General features: G+C 38.5%; 1 protein-coding gene across 3 annotated transcripts in view; it reads left to right on the forward strand.

Moving 5' to 3' along the window:
• The window catches only part of LOC124595338 (putative RNA-binding protein Luc7-like 2), a 43,600-nt gene extending 22,195 nt beyond the window's left edge, over nucleotides 1–21,405 (forward strand). For all 3 annotated transcript variants that reach the window (XM_047134048.1, XM_047134050.1, XM_047134049.1), the window contains 4 exons: nucleotides 5,570–5,788; nucleotides 6,216–6,428; nucleotides 20,171–20,472; nucleotides 21,158–21,405. In XM_047134048.1, coding sequence (XP_046990004.1) covers nucleotides 5,570–5,788; nucleotides 6,216–6,428; nucleotides 20,171–20,472; nucleotides 21,158–21,275 — 852 coding nt within the window. In that variant the 3' untranslated portion in view covers nucleotides 21,276–21,405. The remainder of the gene's footprint in view (nucleotides 1–5,569; nucleotides 5,789–6,215; nucleotides 6,429–20,170; nucleotides 20,473–21,157) is intronic.
• Nucleotides 21,406–21,677: the final 272 nt, after the last annotated feature.

Here is a 21,677-nt window from a genome sequence, read left to right on the forward strand (position 1 = left end):
CACCATGCAGCAATAGTGTCAATGCCATTAAAATTTTCTCAGTGTTACATATTGTAAAAATCAGATATTGATCTGGTATTGTTTGATTTGTACAAATGTTTTAAAATAGTTAAGTATTCTGTTCGCATGGATAAATTGGAGGACAGTGCCACCATAAAATTCTTGTTGGCAGTTTACTGGTATGGGTCTGAAGCATGTGCTTTTGTGCATGCATATGTACTTGTAAAAGACCTGTTGATTATAAAATCCCATTGGAGATAGTTAGGATGATAAGGGAAATCGGTATGTTCCTTCTCAAGAGTCATCCCAGTGTTCATTTAAGGAAATAAACTTAAATCAGGATTACCACACTTGGATTTGAACCACCCTTGCCTTCAATAACTCCACAATTTTATAGTAAAAGTCATTGTGTTTTCTCAGTTGGCCTTTTGTCAGCCAACAAAATCATTTTTATTGAGTTATTAAATGTCACAGTTGCATTGAGAAAGTTGCACACCATTGTAAACTGACAACATAACAGTAATTACTGAATTATAAAAGCCCACGAAAATGAGGCTACGTCCCAACAGGGCCTTAGCAATGGCGTTGCAGTATGTCACAAAAATTGATCAGTTTGCTACAGTATAGTGTCAAAATACACAATCCGCACATCCCTTTAATGCTTGGGTGATGCATATATGCTCCAGGAAAAATGCGGGAATTTCTTTTATCCAGGTAGAACCGGGGAATTTTTAGAATTCCTGGCGATTCCATTGGTTCAGTTTTCAGTTAAATTTTTTGTAATTTTGACTAGTAAGAATTGATACTCAACAGACTGTTACTGTTTCCCACTACTGCCACGGTAATAAATAGTGAGAGAGGAAAAACTAAAATAACTTAAGTTGCAAAGGAAATGTGATCATGTACAATAACAAAACACAGTGCACACACAAGCATCTGCCAACAGCAAAATGTGTCGAACGCCTTCGGATGAAGACTATGCAATACTTCATACCAACAGACTGTTTCAGATGAGTGTGACATCACAATTGTTTGCACTAGGTTCATTTGTGGACTTCCAGCAGGCTCATGCACATGCTCAGTTGAATCGCCTAAGAGCAGTACCTTCTTCCGCTTCTGGCTACTTTTTGAAGTGTGATTGTTATTCCTCTTTTTGTTTCAAGCTCTCACATCAAATGAAAACAAAACCGATTTCTGTGTCCGGGGACTATCAAGTGAATTAAGAGAGATTCACATAATTACGGAAGGCTAAAGAAATTTGACTTTTATTAATCTTTTCCGTAGAGGCAGTCAGTTTGTTTGAAACAGTGTTCTCAGTCCACGCTGTTGGCTAGTTTCAACTGTCTGCTAAATTTAAAAGGAACGCTTTCATCTTGAGGCACCTAAGACATTACGCCATAATAAAAATCTAACATGAGATAATACGAAACTGATACTCAAAGAAAAATTACATCCCCAAAACCATACTGAAAAGCTTACTACCAGGTTGGAGCCTATTTCAGTTGGAATTTGGACATGTGAATGTGTACTTAAAGCCGAATTATGCATTTTAGTGTGGTTTACAAAATTCTGATGCTCTTGGAGTAGCCTCAGATGTCCTGTGTCCTTTGATGTAATGTAAGTTAATGCTTTGTACGTACGAACATATGGGCTTCTTACATCATCATAGCTGCACATGTGCAGTAATGCCTGTTTCCTAACACTCTTTGGGAGCTGGTGAATCAAATCTATTTCTATCAGATCACAGGAAAATACACTATGTGATAAAAAGTATCTGGGCACCTGGCTGAAAGTGACTCAAAAGTTCGTGGCGCCCTCCATCGGTAATGCTGGAATTCAATATGGTGTTGGCCCATTCTTAGCCTTGATGGCAGCTTCCACTCTTGCAGGCATACGTTCAATCAGGTGCTGGGAGGTTTCTTGGGGAATTGCATCCAATTCTTCACGGAATACTGCCCTTAGAAGAGGTATCGATGTCGGTTGGTGAGGCCTGGCATGAAGTCAGCGTTCCAAAACATCCCAAAGGTGTTATATAGGACTCGGGTCAGGACTCCGTGCAGGCCAGTCTATTACAGGGATGTTATTTGTCGTGTAACCACTCCGCCTCAGGCTGTATATTATGAATAGGTGCTCAGTCATGTTGGAAGATGCAATCACCATCCATAAATTGCCCTTAAACAGTAAGAAGCAAGAATATGCTTAAAACGTCAATGTAGGCCTGTGCTGTGATAGTGCCACGCAAAACAAGCGGTGCAAGCCCCCTCCATGAAAAACACGCCCACTTCATAACACCACTGCCTCCGAATTTTACTGTCGACATTACACAAGCTGGCAGATGACACTCCCCGGGCATTTGCCATACCCACACCCTGCCATTGGATTGCCACATTGAGTACCGCGATTCGTCACTCCACACAACATTTTTTTCCCCTGTTCCATCATCCAATGTTTACACTCCTTACACCAAACGAGGTGTTGTTTGACATTTACCGGTGTGATGTGTGGCTTAGGAGCAGCCACTCGACCATGACATCAGTTTTCTCACATCCCACATAACTGTCATAGTACTTGCAGTGGATCCTGATGCAGTTTGGAATTCCTGTGTAATGGTCTGGATACATGTCTGCCAGTTACACATTAAGACCCTCTTCAACAGTAGGTCAACACATGAGCTTGGCGTGTATGCTTTTGTGCTGTAAGTGTCTCTTCACTTTTCCACTTCACTATCCCATCAGAAACAGTGGACCTAGGGATGTTCAGGGAGTGTTGAAATCTCGTGTACAGATGTTATGACCCAAGTGACACCCAATCACCTGACCACGTTCGAAGTCTGCGAGTTCCTCAGAGCACCCCATTCTGCTCTCACGATGTCTAATGAGTACTGAGGTCGCTGATATGGAGTACCGGACAGTAGGCGGCAGTTCAATGCACCTAATGTGAAAAAGTATGGGTTTGGGAATGTCCAGATACTTTTGATTACGTAGTGTGTTACAAATGGTGGTTTGAAAGTGTTACTTTCAAAGTAAATTTCCTGTTATGCAGGATGAATTATGTTATGTGTGAGATTACTGGATGAATTTCTTAAATCACAGTGTTTGACTCATTTAAAACCTATCATTGTGAGGAACAGCAACTTTGAAGAATTTTGTGCCCAGAAGAGACATTTATTCATTACTTAAAATGTTACTGGCACATTTACGTAATGTATCATAAAGTGTAACACATGCAAAAAAGATCTATATTATATGTGAAAGCTTAGCTTTTCTTGTAGCTACTCTAAGTATATTAATTTAAACCATTAACTTTTCCTATTTCTGTGTTCGCGCTACTTAAGTGATGTTGCCATTCGCTGACTACATCCATGTCTTAAGCTGTGAATATCTGCTGACATCGGCTGGTGAGATCACATGAACTACGATTGGCCTAAAACAGCACATCGCAATGTCAATTTCAGTGCTTCGGAAATTAACGTGCTGTGTTTGGTGAAATTCGAATTCATACTTTTGCAACACGAAAATATGCAGTGTACATGTTGCTGCAGATCAGAGATCTTTCCAACCCCCCCCCCCCCCCCCCCCTCCCCCCCACTTCTTTTCTCCGTGCCTGCCTGCCTCTCTTCGTCGCTCATTTTCTAACATGACAGAAAGTTCCACACAGGTGTATTAAACCTTAACCATTTGAAGGATTGATATGTTTTATGGTCCTGAGGGGAAGTATACCATTACTCAACTTGAAAAAGTGTATTTTCAGCGGGAAACTGGGGATTTTTCCCTTGTCCCCATATACGTCCTGAATGCTTCATAACAACAAAGTTTCCATGAGCGTAACATCACAGCTTTATACATTTCTAACAGGTCACAGGAAAATATTGCAAATTGTGGTTTGTAAAGCGTTACTTTCAAAGTACAGTTCCTTTTATGCAAGATGAATTGTTATGTGTGAGAATGTGCGGTGGATTTCTTAAATCATGGCGTGTTTGACTCTCATACAAAACTAAACACTTTGAGAAGCAGCCACTTATAAAAGTTTCAGGCCCAGAGACCAGCCATTTATGCCATTATTTAAAATTTTAAGCAACTCATTTATGTTTGATATATCTTAAAGGGTAACATGTGCTGGAAAAATTCAAGCTTAAAGGTTAGTTTCTCATATTTCAATTCTTCTATAGATTACAACTTATGGAGTAACGATGACAAAGTATAATTATCCTTAAAAAGTGCAAGGTGAGTTCTTGAGCAATTTCACACATAATTTGCATTTCTACGGAAAAGTCGAAGTGCTTGATGGAATTTACTCAGCCAGGTAACCCATGAAATTTTCTGCGCGCAACAGTGAAATTTATAAGTGTGCTCGTCAGAAATTTTCAGCTGATGGAATTTAAGCTGTGCTCTTACGATCTTGCATAAGCAAACTGTAGGAAAGCACAGCAAAAAATTTTTGACAACCAATATTTGTGAAATTTTGGCTCTTAGTGTAGCTGTTCTGTATGTATTTTACCATTCATTGATTTTTCAATCAGCTGACTAAATAATGTGATGTATGCTCTGAATATCTGCTGTCGTGGTGACATGACCTATGACACTGACAAAAGCAAATCGTGCAGCGCAGTCTAAATTTCAGTGTTTCGGAAGCTACCATAATGTATTTGATGTAATTCACATTTATACTTTCATAACTCGAAAATATGTAGTGTAAATGTTGCTGCCCGTTTAAGATCTTTCCAAAATGCAATTCCCCCCCCCTGAAAGTAGGGCATTTAAATGCAATGTATAAAATTCTCACAATTCAAAATTTTTGTGTGTTTTGTAGCTCCAACGGGGGTATATTGTCACTTAACACAGAAAAAAGTACGTTCACTAGGGCTATAGTGTATTTTTAACCAGGATATCTGGAAAAATTCAAGATTTTCTTCCTCTTATACACCCTGTTGTTTGAACGAGGTTGTGGGTGTTAAAATTGAGCGTTGTATTGAAATGTTTTTAGTTCTGTATGATTGCACACCACATGCAAACTTAGTTTCAGATGATTCATAACCTGGTAAATGGTATGGGTACGTCCATGGGCTATGGATAGTTTAAAGACTTCAGCCCTTCTGCCAATGTTAATTTTTAATTGTGCACTGCTCACTTTGTAATCAGGAAATGTAATTAAATCCGATGATTAAAAATAGTTTTCCAGTTCCAGTACTTGCAGAATATGCACGTTCGCTAGATCAATGTAGACGGTGGATGTTAAGTCTTTCGCAACCAACAGTCCCTACGTGTAATTTACCATGTGAACTTGATATCTGGTGAAGAGAGGTGTATATAATTAAATGTACAGAATGTGACAAAAAGCTAAAATAAAGTTATGGCCTTAACACCAAATGCATGAGTTAAGGGCGTGGGTGAGTAAAATTAAAAAGAGAAATGTAGCATTTGGCTTTAAATGGAAACATTTAAATGACTATGGTGGGTTAGAATGGGGAAAACTTTAGTAAACTTTGTGCAACCTTAATTTTTAACTTCTATTCCAGTGCTTAATTTGTAGGCACTGAATGCAGTATTTTCACTTGTGCATCTTTGTGTAGGCAATGGAGCATCTGCAGACATTCATTGCAGACTGTGATCGTCGAACAGAGCTAGCAAAGCAGCGTTTGGCAGAAACACAGGAAGAATTGTCAGCAGAAGTGGCTGCAAAAGCTAATAAGGTTCATGAGCTTGCGGAGCAAATTGGCAAGAAGTTAGCACGTGCAGAACAGTTGGGTGCAGAAGGTCTTGTTGAAGACAGTATGAAGTTGATGGAGGAGGTATGTATTATATTTTTACGTATTGTCTTACGTAAATACAAAAAATAAACACCCTCAAATTCTTTATACCATTCTGTTAAACAGCAGAAATTTCACAACTTGTTGGGAATGATAAAAATAAGACTAGTGTAGACACAGTTATTAAAATATTAACCATCCTCTTAACAATATGAACTTGTAAACATAGGATAATGTATTGGCTTATTTTGTAACAGGCAAATCAGTAACTGTATAAACTAGATTTCATTCATTACTCGATTATTACCGATTGACCAATTTTACGATTTGTCTGAGGAATGTGGGTATTGATTATATTTTTAGTTCCTTTCTGTTAAGATTTTATTGAAATTATTAGGTGGTAACTTGATTGTTTTAGATAACCATGATACTCAGTTTATTAGCCAGACCTGGTTATTGTTCCTCACAGATTGAAGACCTGAGAAAGAAGAAAAGTGCTGCTGAGAGCGAATATCGCAATTCGATGCCTGCTAGTAGTTACCAGCAACAGAAACTCAGAGTTTGTGAAGTATGTTCAGCTTATCTTGGAATACATGATAACGATCGCAGATTGGCAGATCATTTTGGTGGAAAGTTGCACCTTGGTTTCATTAAAATTCGCGAGAAGCTTGCTGAATTAGAGGTGAGTAAAAGTACCTGTAATAACACAGAATTTAGATTTAATTTTTTGTGTTGTTAAAACATTGTTTTTGAAAGGTATTAATTCTGCCTCTGGTTTCAGGAATTAAAATAATAGAGGGTCTTAGTTGAAATTTAGAAAAAGACATCGAATTTCTGTGCAAATACGAATAATGAATATTGGCAGGAAATAATTGTAATGTATTAGGGACTGTTTTGATGGAAGTAGAAGAAAAGATTGTGGTAAAGGATCATAATGTTGCTATAAGTACTGTATTATCAATATAAATATTGCAATTGTAAATTACAGTTCTACAAAAGATTGTTGGTAATTGTTTCTTACACAAAACACATTAATTTTGGTCCACATTTGTAATTAGCAAATGAAATGTAGAATGCTTGTGAAGAAAGTATAAGTACACTAAGGACAGATAAAGCATAGTAGTGTTTAATCAGGGACTACTTCATTCCTAAAAGATAGAACAGCTGGAGGGAATGAGTGCTGTAAATACGAAATATCCACATCACCTAAGAAATGGATACAAAATAATACTGCAGGACAGAAAACTACAGTAAGGAAATGAAAGTGCTGGCTACATGTTTCTCCTAATACTTCCTGCCTGACTATGCATCTAAGAGTTCAGCCAACAATTATTTGTGCTATGTTTGGTAACTCTCTAACTCTAAAAGTTGAGAGCTTGTGTCTGTAGTTTGCCCTCTAACAACATAAGATCTGTATGTACTTCATGGGAGGCGGTAGAAAATTATTATGAAGTGTTTAAATCTTAAATGTTTAGACTGTGGAGGTGGTAAATGTGTTGACAAAGTGCCAGCATGAAGAGTTCTTTTTTTTTTGGTGGGGGGGGGGGGCAGATTGATAGAAAGAATGGTCTCACTATAAGAACTGTTGAATATAGGAAGAGGAGCATAAAATTGATATTCAAAGAGGAAGTAAGAAACTAAACAAGATAGCAGGAAATTTCAGACCTAGGAAGGAAACAAGATAGCCAACTTCTCACCCTTGACTCCATTATCTCCATTATTCGCAAGTTTTCAAATCTCTTGATTCTCTATTGTATTATGCTCGGACTCTTAACACACACATTTTCATCTTCAGTTTGCAGTAAAAGTGTTTATCAAATGTGTTAGTTTTATAATACAAATCGCATAGAAAGTGGTACTTCATACTGTCTGGTTTGATCATGTAGTTTAGTATAATAGAAGAAAGTGTAATTAAAACACACAGTATTGTGGAAAGGAGGATCATTGCGCAGAAAATGAAACCTAAAGAAATAAAATGATGACATAGGCTCCTTGTCAATATCACTCTACAAAATTCACAGATAATGTGAATCCCCTGAGGATACTTTTAAGTAATAAATCCTTTAATGAAATTTACATTTTGCTACTTTGTAAGGCCCGTCATACCTGGTTTATTTCCTCAAGTTTGAACTAGAATGCTTAGCTTTCTCCAGCACCATATCACCTACTGCAGATTCTAGTATCATGATATTTATATTATGCTCCTTTATTGTAGTTTGTGTGCAGTTGCCAGAATGCAGTGTTTCTGCTATTTTCCCTGCTTAGTTTGTTGACTTCTTGTAGTCACGAGTTTCATTTGATCCATAATGATATATTGACCATGACTTTGCAGGTATTTAATTTCTGCAGCTGTCTTGGGTAATGCTGGAAGTAAGATTCTCAAATGTAATATTAGATTCTCACAAATAGGAAGAGTTGCTTCAAAAACCACCTCCATATGTTCCGACTGGAGCAGTCGGATATAGCAGTTTTTTGGGTGCGCGCGCGTGGTGCGTGTGCCTCATTGTGTAACAAGCCTCCTTTCCATAAATTGTTGATATTCCAACCTTGACTTCACTTTGTTTTATTCATCTGTAATAGTACAGGAAATACTTCTGTACAAGACTCTCTTAACACAGGAGTAGCTCCTGTCTTGTCAGTCGTTTACAAAGCAGTAGACATAAATTTCACAGATCATTGCATAACAGGACAGGAAAATGACATGAATCAAAATTTGGATTATTTTGCTTTTTCTTCATGGATTGCTCCCAGCAATACACTGAGGGCATTTACTATGGGCATGCTGTGCTAGTCAATTCTGGCTCGGTGATTTACAGAAAAAGCCAGTGCAAGTACTTCACTTTGTCAAAGTTACTGCGGTCACCATCCAACCTTGAAGATACATGGTGTCCCTCGGTGTACTTGCCACATGCAAAAATGTGAAGCTGAAAAGCGATGGTGCTCCCATAATTATTAAATTGTTGTTTTGTTTATAGGCCTCAAGCATCATTCATCAACAAGGTAGTGGTAGGGTTACATACAACTTTAGTGGAGTTACACATAACACCATGACTTCCCTTATCTTAAGACATCTAGGAATGTTGTTACATCCCACTTGTATTAGGCTTGTTGCTCTGTTTGTATTAGTTTACAAGTTTCTCACTGACCTATGTGGATGTAAAAGTGCTTGTAATTTTTCAGTTGTCAGTTGAATAGATTGGATTCTAATATTTATATAAAGCGCTGTGTAAGTATATAATCAGTTACAAGCAATAACTGAACACTATTAGGTACAGTCGATTTGCTTGTAATGTAATGCCACAGCTTAACTTCTTTTATGCACAAAGTTAATAATATGCTACAAATTACCATAAGGCAATTTTGACCCTTTAAAGTTTGTGGAAGACAGGGCCTTTGTTCACTTGTCAAAATTATTGAAAAGGACCACTTAAAGATGAAGTCTTGTCTTACCTGACCCATTCCTTCATAATTCCATCGGTAAGCAAAATGGCTGTGTTTGTGAAAGTCCTGTCAAATGGCATAATGCAAGTTGTTAACATTGTTAGAATTTGTAAAACCCTTTTACTAGCCTGCTGTGTTAGAAGTATTATTTTAAGATGCCTTTAATGGAATCCTTCAGACATAGTACAACGATTAGATGTCTGTGTGGGTACAAAAACTTGCTATCCATATTCTCATTTTCCATACATGGCCAGCTCCATAGATTTTGTTAGCCTGTGTGAAAATTTAAAGATGCAAGAGACAGGTTTAGTGAAAGTATATGTTTGGACATTTATCTTCACATGCAGTACATATTTGCAGCATATAACAGAGACAAAGAAACACACACATCTCACTGTACACTCGAAAACAGTTCACTGCAGTGCTAGACAGTGGTGTGTGATATGTGACAACCTATTTAGCCTTTAGACAGTGGAAATACAGGCTTCACCTACAGCAAAGCCTTAATAAGTAAATCAATGAAAAAGTATGACATACATAAATCAAGATTTTAAACATAGCTGCAGCAGCAACTGTTAAAATTCTTCACAATAAAGAGGGGCAACAGCCCTTTCAGTAGTTGCAGGTGCAACAGCCCTTTCAGTAGTTGCAGGTGCAACAGCCCTTTCAGTAGTTGCAGGGGCAACAGCCCTTTCAGTAGTTGCAGGGGCAACAGCCCTTTCAGTAGTTGCAGGGGCAACAGCCCTTTCAGTAGTTGCAGGGGCAACAGCCCTTTCAGTAGTTGCAGGGGCAACAGCCCTTTCAGTAGTTGCAGGGGCAACAGCCCTTTCAGTAGTTGCAGGGGCAACAGCCCTTTCAGTAGTTGCAGGGGCAACAGTCTGGATGATTGACTGACCTGGCCTTGTAACACTAACCAAAACAGCCTTGCTGTGCTTGTACGGTGAATGGCTGAAAGCAAGATGAAACTACAGCCATAATTTTTCCCGAGGGGGTGCAACTTTACTGTATGATCAAATGATGGCGTCCTCTTTGGTAAAATAGTCCCCCATTCGGATCTCTGGGTGGGGACTACTCAGGACGACGTCGTTATCAGGAGAAAGAAAACTGGCATTCCACGGATCAGAGTGTGGAATGTGAGAACCCTATAATCGGGCAGGTAGGTTAGAAAATTTAAAAAGGGAAATGGATAGGTTAAAGTTAGATACAGTGGGAATTAGTTAGTGAAGTTCGGTGGCAGGAGGAATGAGACTTCTGGTCAGGTGAATACAGGGTTATAAATACAATATCAAATAGCGGTAATGCAGGAGTAGGTTTAATAACGAATAGGAAAATAGGAATGCGGGTAAGCTACTACAAACAGCATAGTGAAAACATTATTGTGGCCAAGATACACGAAGCCCGTGCCTACTACAGTTGTGAAAGTTTATATGTCAACTAGCTCTGCAAATGATGAAGAACTTGATGAAATGTATGATGAGATAAAGGAAATTATTCAGATAGTGAAGGGAGACAAAAATTTAAGTCATGGGTGACTGGAATTTGATAGCAGGGAAAGGAAGAGAAGTAAATGTAGTAGGTGAATATGGACTGGGGCTAAGAAATGCAAGAGGAAGCCGCCTGGTAGAATTTTGCACAGAGCACAACCTAATCATAGCTAACACTTGGTTCAAGAATCATAAAAGAAGGTTGTATATGTGGAAGAATCCTGGAGATACTAGAAGGTATCAGATTATATAATGGTAAGACAGAGATCTAGGAACCAGATTTCAAGTTTTAAGACATTTCCAGGGGCTGATGTGGACTCTGACCACAATCTATTGGTTATGAACTGTAGATTAAAACTGCAGAAAGGTGGGAATTTAAGGAGATGGGACCTGGATAAACTGAAAGCACCAGAGGTTGTACAGAGTTTCAGGGAGAGCATAAGGGAACAATTGACAGGAATGGGGCAAAGACATACATTAGAAGAATGGGTAGCTTTGAGGAATGAAATAGTGAAGGCAGCAGAGGATCAAGTAGGTAAAAAGATGTGGACTGGTAGAAATCCATGGGTAACAGAAGAGATACTGAATTTAATTGATGAAAGGAGAAAACACAAAAATGCAGTAAGTGAAACAGGCAAAAAGGAATACAAACGTCTCAAAAATGAGATCGACAGGAAGTGCAAAATGGCTAAGCAGGGATGGCTAGAGGACAAATGTAAGGATGTAGAGACGTATATCACTAGGGGTAAGATGGATACTGCCTACAGGAAAATTAAAGAGACCTTTTGGAGAAAAGACAACCACTTGTATTAATATTAAGAGCTCAGATGGAAATCCAGTTCTGAGCAAAGAATGGAAAACAGGAAGGTGGAAGGAGTATATAGAGGGACTATACAGCGGCAATGTTCTTGAGGACAGTATTATGGAAATGGAAGAGGAGGTAGATGAAAATGAAATGGGAGATACGATACTGCGTGAAGAGTTTGACAGAGCACTGAAAGACCTAAGTCGAAACAAGGCCCTGGGAGTAGACAACATTCCATTAGAACTACTGATAGCCTTGGGAGAGCCAGCCCTGCAAAACTCTACCATCTGGATACCAAGATGTATAAGACAGGCGGAATTCCCTCTGACTTCAAGAAGAATATAATAATTCCAATCCCAAAGAAAGCAGGTGTTGACAGATGTGAAAATTACCGAACTATCAGTTTAATAAGTCACAGCTGCAAAATACTAACGCAAATTCTTTAGAGACGAATGAAAAAAACTGGTAGAAGCCGACCTCGGGGAAGATCAGTTCGGATTCCGTAGAAGTGTTGGAACACGTGAGGCAATACTGACCCTACGACTTATCTTAAGAAAATAGATTAAGGAAAGGCAAACCTACGTTTCTAGCATTTGTAGACTTAGAGAAAGCTTTTGACGACGTTGACTGGAACACTCTTTCAAATTCTGAAGGTGGTAGGGATAAAATGCAGGGAGCGAAAGGCTATTTACAATTTGTGCAGAAAGCAGTGGCAGTTAGAAGAGTTGCAGGACATGAAAGGGAAGCAGTGGTTGGGAAGGGAGTGAGACAGGGTTGTAGCCTCACCCCGATGCTATTCAATCTGTATATTGAGCAAGCAGTAAAGGAAACAAAAGAAAAATCCGGAGTAGGTATTAAAATCCATGGAGAAGAAATAAAAATGTTAAGGTTCGCCGATGACTTTGTAATTCCGTCAGACCCAGCAAAGGACTTGGAAGAGCAGCTGAACAGAATGGACAGTGTCTTGAAAGGAGGATATAAGGTGAACATAAACAAAAGCAAAACGAGGATAATGGAATGTAGTTGAATTTAGTCGGGTGATGCTGAGGGAATTGATTACGAAATGAGACACTTAAAATAGTAAAGGAGTTTTGCTATTTGGGGAGCAAAATAACTGATGATGGTCAAAGTAGAGAGGATATAAAATGTAGACTGTCAAAGGCAAGGAAAGTGTTTCTGAAGAAGAGAAATTTGTTAACATCGAGTATTGATTTAAGTGTCAGGATGTCGTTCCTTGAAAGTATTTGTATGGAGTGTAGCCATGTATGGAAGTGAAACATAGACGATAAATAGTTTAAACAAGAAGAGAATAGAAGCTTTCGGAATGTGGTGCTACAGAAGAATGCTGAAGATTAGATGGGTAGATCACATAACTAATGAGGGGGGTATTGAATAGAATTGGGGAGAAGAGGAGTTTGTGGCACAACTTGACTAGAAGAAGGGATCGGTTGGTAGGACATGTTCTGAGGCATCAAGGGATCACCAATTTAGTATTGGAGGGCAGTGTGGAGGGTAAAAATCGTAGAGGGAGACCAAGAGATGAATACACTAAACAGATTCAGAAGGATGTAGGCTGCAGTAGGTACTGGGAGATGAAGAAGCTTGCACAGGATAGAGTAGCATGGGGAGAGCTGCATCGAACCAGTCTCAGGACTGAAGACCACAACAACAATAATATGCACCTGTAATCGTTTTACCCTTTTCCAGATAGTCGATGAGTATCATCTCTTGCAAATCCCAAAAGACAGTCACCATAACCTTTCCAGCCGAAGAAATGGTTTTCGCCTTTTTTGGTGCAGATTCTCTCTTGTTAACCCATTGTTTAGATTGTTCTTTGGTCTCGGGAGTATAGTAATGTATCATTGTTTCATCCACAGTGACAAAACAATGCTTAAACACCTGGGGATTCTTCCTGAACAGTTGCAAACCGTTCTTGCAATACTTCACACAATTCATTTTTTGGTCGAGCATGAGCAATCGCAGAACCCATCTTGCAGATAGCTTTCTCATATCCAAATGTTTATGCCAAATATATGTATCCGTTCATTCGAGATGCCCACAGCACTAGCAATCTCGCGCACCTTAACTCTTCTGCCATATATCACCATAGCGTGGATTTTATCAATGATTTCTGGAGTCATAACCTCCACAGGGTGTCCAGAACATTCAGCATCACTTCCATTTGGCTGCTCCGAAAATTTTGAAACCACTTATAAACTGTTCTATTCGAAGGTTCAGAGTCTCCGTAATGTTTATCAAGCTTCTGTTGAGTCTACTGAGGCGTTTCGCCTTTCATAAAGTGATGTTTAATCACCATACGAAATTTTTTTTTGTCCCCTTTTTGGCAAATCATTAGACTTCCTTGATTCACACAAATGCCGAACACAAAGAAATAGACCAATATGGCTGAAACTTTGTGTGTATTCTTTCCAAAGATGCTACTAACTAAACATGACCTCGATACGCGCCGGTGGTACCATCTCTCGGACTTTTCAACCACTCCTCGTAGTTCCTCCCAAACCATCACACACAGATTTACTGTGGCTAGTAGCAAAACAGAATAGAAAAATAGTTTTTGTACTCTCAAATTTTTAAAGCTTTTTCTATTTTTATATTGAGCAGCACATCCATCAGTGAAATAATGCGCTTTCTTCACTCGTGGGTAATGATCTTCCAGCCACTTAACCATTTCTTTCAACATTTACAAATCCTACATCATGTTGCATACCACCACTTATAAAGCAGTGGTTCACTATTACCAATTTACTTTCTTCATTTACTACATAAAAACAAACAGAGGTGGATTATACAGCTGCTTCTTGTCCAGTAGTAACTCTGACTTTCATTCTGAATTACAAAACTGTAGTTTTCAGCAAAATCCGTTAGCAAAATTGTTTTTCCTGGGGTTAGATATTCTTTCAATTTTGTCAATAATTTTGACTGACAGGCGTTAATGAGTGTGGTTTAAATGCCTGTAATTTTGTTAACAACAAGACTATGTATTCAAACAACACTTGCAGGCTGCTTTACTAATTCTGCCTGATGATCTGTGTTTATCCATTGGTTGAACTCAATTTCATCATCAGTATCTTTGTAAGCTAATTTGTTACAATAATTCTGACAGTTTCACGGGGACACTTATCACAGTGATTAAGCATGCAGTCGAAGTTTCCAGTCACGTACAAGAAATTTTATAAGTTCTTTGTATGTTTCCTCAATGTGTTCTGCATCCAATAGCAAAGGATGACTTTTTTATATACAAATTCTGAATGCTAATTCTTTTTCTCCTGGTAGCACTAAAGAATATTCATCATTTTGGTAGAAATCAGTGACAGTCTTTACCACGTAATCAGCAATAACTTTCTTCCTGTTTGGTTTAGGAATTGAGGAAATACCCATTTCTGTTTTCATTTTCCTTGCTCGTCGAACCACGTGCTCACTAACATTGAATTCTGATATGTTTTCGTTTGACAAAGTGGGTGGAGCTAAAATTAAAATTTAACTTACACTAACTACTTTTCGTTTCATTAACAATATAATGGCTTCAAAATCTTTGACTTTCTTAACAATTTCATCATCAAATTTTTCTTCTGTGGTCAGAATCTTCAATACTGCAATTGAATGCCCAGCACACTTTCTTTCCAAACCATGTTTCACTTTTTCTAGCTTCTTTTTGCTATATGAAGCCTAGCTGTGTTTTGGAATTGAGTGAAGTTTTAAGGGAGAGCACCTCAAATCATGTTAAGCTTTGTTTGCATCCTCAGTACCTTGACTTTTTAGTTTGATTTGTGAAATGTCACCTCAGTCTCATCTGCACCACTTTCATTTCTATCACTGATTTCAGTTTTCTGTTAACAAATCTTACAGCATGTTGTGCTCAGTTTTTGGTGTGGTTTTATATAGATTCTTTCAGCATTTAATGTTTTAGACAGACAAGCAAATTGGCCTCAAAGATTTTTTAATTGTTTGTGTTTTCCAAAAGGATCAAAAGTTCTTTGATGAATTACAAAAACTTTTAAGTAAAGGTATCTGTGACGTCCACATATAGAGCACTTTCTTGATCTTTTGGAAAGATTATACTGGATCTCAGCAATGTCGGATCTTCTTGGTCTTCTCTCAGCTCTTCTATTTTTTTTGTAGAGTTTTTTCTAAGGTATAGGTTGTCAGATGACATGGTGCTTTTAGTCATTTTCCAATAGTGTGTGAAACCATTTTCCATTGCAATTAGTTGAGCACTTCACTTGAAACATACTTTTTACAAGTGGACTGATAGGGCCACACCACAAACAGACACGACCTGTCTCACGGAAAGACAGAGAACTGAGGCCAAATAGACTAATCGATGCTTGCCAGCTATTCTCAACAATGAATTTCAGTACTTGTTGCATTTTCATGCCTATAAAGGTTTCAAACAAGTCACTGCTATCTAAAGACTCTATCACTGTGAGCAGGTGATTGGCTGAGCAAACACACAAATTATGTACATCATAGTCTTTAAAACATTGCCGAATTAATCAAATGATATGAAATAGATTTTCACACTTAGTTAACTTGCCTACCTGGAATGAATTATAGCTAGAGATGCTAATTTGGTACTTGTGCACCTGAGACAGTGAATGGATGAACTTCAAATCACAGCAAAAAATATTTTGTATTCAGATGTGTGTGTCAGTTAGCAGAAGACCCATTCAAATTTTTGTTATATTAGAAAGCTTACAATCTGGGAGATCATTCCCAGCAGATTGGAGAAATGATGTAAGCATTTTTCCATATCCTTGCAATTTTTATAAAATAGGAAGTTGACATATTAATATTTTTTAAATTTTCTTTGTAACTTCACTGCTTCAATAACTGGATATGTTAACTATATGCCTTACTTAACTTCTGAAAAAAATTCTAAATCAAAAGCTTCATTAACACCCAAGTTATGGTCATTATGTAGATAGTACCATTTTGCATTGACATTCTTGCAGAGCCCAATTATCAGAATATCACTCCATTTAAAATTTGATATATTCTTGTAGTTTAGTCTCCGATAAATTGTAGTCTGAGGCCAAAAAGATTTTGCAGAAGTTCCTATGTTGTAAGCAAATCTGCAAAGTTTTGTGAAAATCTGACAGGGGTTACAAATCCTTGAATTATTGTGTGTTTTGACATGGAATGACCTTGCCTCTTTCTCGCATAAAAGTTTTAACAAATTTGAAGTTGCTGTTTTGTATCTAGTGTAAGAACGCATCTTTTTACATGCAAAACAAGCCACTAAATCTGAGTTCATTGCCATCAAATGCGAAACCAAATTTCTTCCAAATTGATTTCAGTTTAGCTTCTTGCATTGACGTGAAATAAGCTTGTTTCACCTTACAAGAAATTATGCACATGGTGTCCATTTTATTAACACCACTCTCACTGTTTACTGTGATGCATTCATTATGTAGTCATTCAGTCACTATTAAGTGTTAACTGAAGGTGGCAAAACTCTGCAACTCATACCTCTCAGATAACCATTGACCACATTTGTCATCCACAACATGCTTCAGACTGCACAGAACTTACGGTCAGGGCAATGCATGGTCAATACGTGCAAGTCCCCTGGGTGCTGCTAAAGTGGTCTGTGGCCAGTAATTGTGAACAGAAACAGACTGCCAGGTTCCAGACTTTGTTTCCAGCTAATATTACAACAGGTGTACAGTGCTGATTAATGCACTCTTGTTCACTGACTGCAGGTGACAGTTTGACAAGAAGCATAAATGATTTACTGTACTTTAATTTTTAACTACAAAGCAGTTATTATTGTGGGCATCCACAACACGTGCTTTACTGTGGATACCTACATGTGCTGCACAGTCCTCTAACCATGATTGTCGTGCGATAAATGTTTCTTTGTTCAGTAGCTGTATCTCATTGTTAGATGATTTTTTTATGTTTATAAAACTGCATTGTGATTACATGGAAACTCATCCAAATTTAGTGGCTGAAATTAGTTTATATCAAGTTACATTGTTAGTTGCATTCTTAGGAATTAAACTTTTCATTAAGAGGCATGTCTAGGTTGTATGGCTACATTGAAACTCCATTGTAAAAGGAGTTTGTTACTGTAGTAGCGTGCTGAACTCTAGATTATTGTATCTTTCTTTGGCTTAGTTATTAGGTTAGTTGTGTGTCAACATATACAATACTAATCAGTTGCAGAGAGTGTGATTTATGAAGACAAAACTACATATGCCACTGGATACTACTTTGTTAGAGTAGAAGCTGACACATTATTAGATATGTTTACCAACAACTCTTACCGTGCAGTGTTCAGTAAATGGAAGTTACGGAACTGATTAGAATATTTGTTTTATTTGTTCACTCTGGTTGTTGCTAATAATAAAGAAGCAGTGTTTCTGAACAAAAACATCATATTATAATCACTGAATTCGGTAAACATAGCACTAAGTCTAAAAGATTTCCATTAAATGTATTCTGAAGACAACAATTCAAACATAAAACAGGGTGGTGGAAGGGATTTACAAATTATAACAGAGCAGCTTGTGCTGGCTTTCCCAGTGTCAGGATTTGTATAAGCTGTTGGTGTGGCTTTTCTCACTGGTGGAATGGAAAAATTACGGGTCCACAGAACCAAGCTCAGTCTCCATCTTTACAGTGGACAAGTATACTTATAGGACCTATGGCCTGTCTTCTGTACTTCTCACTACTAACTGTTATATGAAGTGTTGTTACATATGTTCTATTATCCAATAATGGAAAAACTTAGAGTATTCTTCTTGTGGTGCCACCCAAATGGGCAGTCTAGTGATAATGGGTGAGATGGGTGGTGGAGAAATTGGACATGGAGTGAGAAAAGGAAGTTAAGACAGGTTATTAGGAAAGTATTTAAGTGGAACAAGTAGTTGCTTTTATGGACAGTTTAGGAGATAACCTATATCATTGCAGTGGCTTAAATTTAATTAATATTATGTTCTTCAACATTGTGTTACTAGTGAAACACACTGAAATTTTATAATGAAGTAAAAATCTTTGTATAATGTAGCTTATGTACGAGGGCAGTTCAATAAGTAATGCAACACATTTTTTTTCTGAAACAGGGGTTGTTTTATTCAGCACTGAAATACACCAGGTTATTCCCCAATCTTTTAGCTACACAACACTATTTTTCAACGTAATCTCCATTCAATGCTACGGCCTTACGCCGCCTTGAAATGAGGGCCTGTATGCCTGCACGGTACCATTCCATTGGTCGATGTCTGAGCCAACGTCGTACTGCATCAATAACTTCATCATCCGCGTAGTGCCTCCCACGGATTGCGTCCTTCATTGGGCCAAACATGTGGAAATCCGACGGTGCGAGATCGGGGCTGTAGGGTGCACGAGGAAGAACAGTCCACTGAAGTTTGTGAGCTCCTCTCAGATGCGAAGACTTGTGTGAGGTCTTGCGTTGTCATGAAGAAGGAGAAGTTCGTTCAGATTTTTGTGCCTACGAACATGCTGAAGTCGTTTCTTCAATTTCTGAAGATTAGCACAATACACTTCAGAGTTGATCATTTGACCATGGGGAAGGACATCGAACAGAATAACCCCTTCAGCATCCCAGAAGACTGTAACCATGACTTTACCGGCTGAGGGTATGGCTTTAAACTTTTTCTTGGTAGGGGAGTGGGTGTGGCGCCACTCCATTGATTGCCATTTTGTTTCAGGTTCGAAGTGATGAACCCATGTTTCATCGCCTGTAACAATCTTTGACAAGAAATTGTCACCCTCGGCCACATGACGAGCAAGCAATTCCGCACAGATGGTTCTCCTTTGCTCTTTATGGTGGTCGGTTAGACAACGAGGGACCCAGCGGGAACAAACCTTTGAATATCCCAACTGGTGAACAGTTGTGACAGCACTACCAACAGAGATGTCAAGTTGAGCACCGAGTTGTTTGATGGTGATCCGTCGATCATCTCGAACGAGTGTGTTCGCACGCTCCGCCATTGCAGGAGTCACAGCTGTGCACGGCCGGCCCGCACGCGGGAGATCAGACAGTCTTGCTTGACCTTGCGGCGATGATGACACACGCTTTGCCCAACGACTCACCGTGCTTTTGTCCACTGCCAGATCACCGTAGACATTCTGCAAGCGCCTATGAACATCTGAGATGCCCTGGTTTTCCGCCAAAAGAAACTCGATCACTGCCCGTTGTTTGCAACGCACATCCGTTACAGACGCCATTTTAACAGCTCCGTACAGCGCTGCCACCTGTCGGAAGTCAATGAAACTATACGAGACGAAGTGCAAGAAATTTCCGGTTTTTTCAACCAAAATTGGCCAAGAAAAAAAAATGTGTTGCATTACTTATTGAACTGCCCTCGTACATTAGAACTTAAGCTTATAAACTTGTCTGTTTGTGACGCTCAGTGTTTTTTCAAGTTCAGATTGTATCACTACAATCACACAATTTCCAGTGTTCTGGGCCATTAACAGACTTATGTTCACTATACCTTAATTCTAGGTGTTTCTCTCACTGTATTCCTTTACTTTAATTCTTTGTGATCAGTGTGAAACATATTCCAGGAGGAAGCAGCTTCATTATTAATACAGCCAATACAAAACATACACAACGTGTAATATTAAATGGTAGAAAGCATTTATGACTCCCCTTGGGGCCTTCGATTATTCTAATGTCACTGCATGCATTGTTTCTTGCAGAAAACTGTAGAAGGACGGAAACTGCAGATGCGCCAGTCATTGAAGGACAGAGATCGTGACCGTGAGAGCCGTGAGCGTGAAAGGCTCCGTGAAAGAGATCGTGAAAGGGAACGAGAACGGGAGCGTGGTCTCAGTGGTGGCTCAAGTAGGCACAGCCGTGACAGGGAAAGAGAGCGGGAGAGAGACAGAGACAGAGAAAGAGACCGGGATAGAGACCGGGAGCGTCGTCACAGACACGGCAGCCGTTCTCGCAGTCGGGGAGATAAACGTTCACGCTCACGCTCAAAGTCGCACAGCTCCAGGTAGGGATCATATGTTTTCATGAACCCATGCATGCTGTAGATTAACATTCTAATAATTGAGTGCAATGGCAGAGGTGTGTACACAAAGTAGTTTTTCACTGTACATTCACTCGAAAGTGAGTTGTTGAAATTTTTTGTGTGCTCTTAGTGTCTTCTGGAGACAGATGAAAAATTGTTTTATAAATTGTTTAAATTTAAAAATTTATTGTAGTTATTGCCCGCTATTTCTGAAAGAGGTTGCAGATTTAAAATAGTCAACAATAAGTGAAGTGTTGTAAAATAAAAATTTAAATTTTCCATTAAAGTGGAAAAAATTTTCATCGCAAACCCTTATTGTACTGTACATCGTTCGAATGCTTGTGAGAAGTGCTATAAAGTGGCACCTCTTCCATCATTTTAGCTTAGCTAGAAGAGTTGCTACAGCAATTTCAAATTAGAGCAGTCTTGTATTTATTGATAGTTTTTGACAACTTTGCATTGCCTTATTTTCAAAATGGGTTGATATATTTTAATATAGTTGGGTATTTTTAGCCTATGTGTAGGCTACCTCAGTGCCAGATTTAATCAAAATTTGGGGCAAGAAATAAGACCAATGTCTTAACTTGACATGACATGGAATGACTCTTGATGTGCTGGTCAGGTGGGGAAAGATTTCAGTTAAGACTGAAACACATTTTTCTTACAGATCACATCGGTCACGTAGCAGCAGTCGATCTAGACGTTCACACCGTTCCCGCTCTGGTGACAGGAAGGATAGATCACGTTCCCGTGACAGGAAAAGGGAAAATTATGAACATTCTTGACAGTTCCAGCACTAATTTTGGAGGACTATAGCTTTCTTAATTTCAGTTGTATTTTAAAGACACCATATACCAGTTGTTAATAATATTCGTACATTTTTGTTACTGTTCAAAATAAATTAGTGTGCTAGTAGTGATTGTTTTCATTTGTTTGTTGACACGTAATGGCTGTTCACTGAATTTTGTTTCACCTGTATTACTGACTAGTAAACATTTGGATAAAAAAAATAGGTTAGTATAGTTGTTTCCTTTGATATAGTATTCCTTGTCTATTGTTTTCTCTCATAGCATAGCATTGATAATATGGTTTTCATGTTGTGGTTTCACCAGTCTTAGGAGGAAATATTTAGTTCATCAGTACCTGACAGTTACCTGAGGTTCAGACCAATCAGCAACTGGTTTGTC

This window comes from Schistocerca americana, chromosome 2 (genome assembly GCF_021461395.2).
Source record: "Schistocerca americana isolate TAMUIC-IGC-003095 chromosome 2, iqSchAmer2.1, whole genome shotgun sequence".
NCBI classification, from domain to species: domain Eukaryota; kingdom Metazoa; phylum Arthropoda; class Insecta; order Orthoptera; family Acrididae; genus Schistocerca; species Schistocerca americana.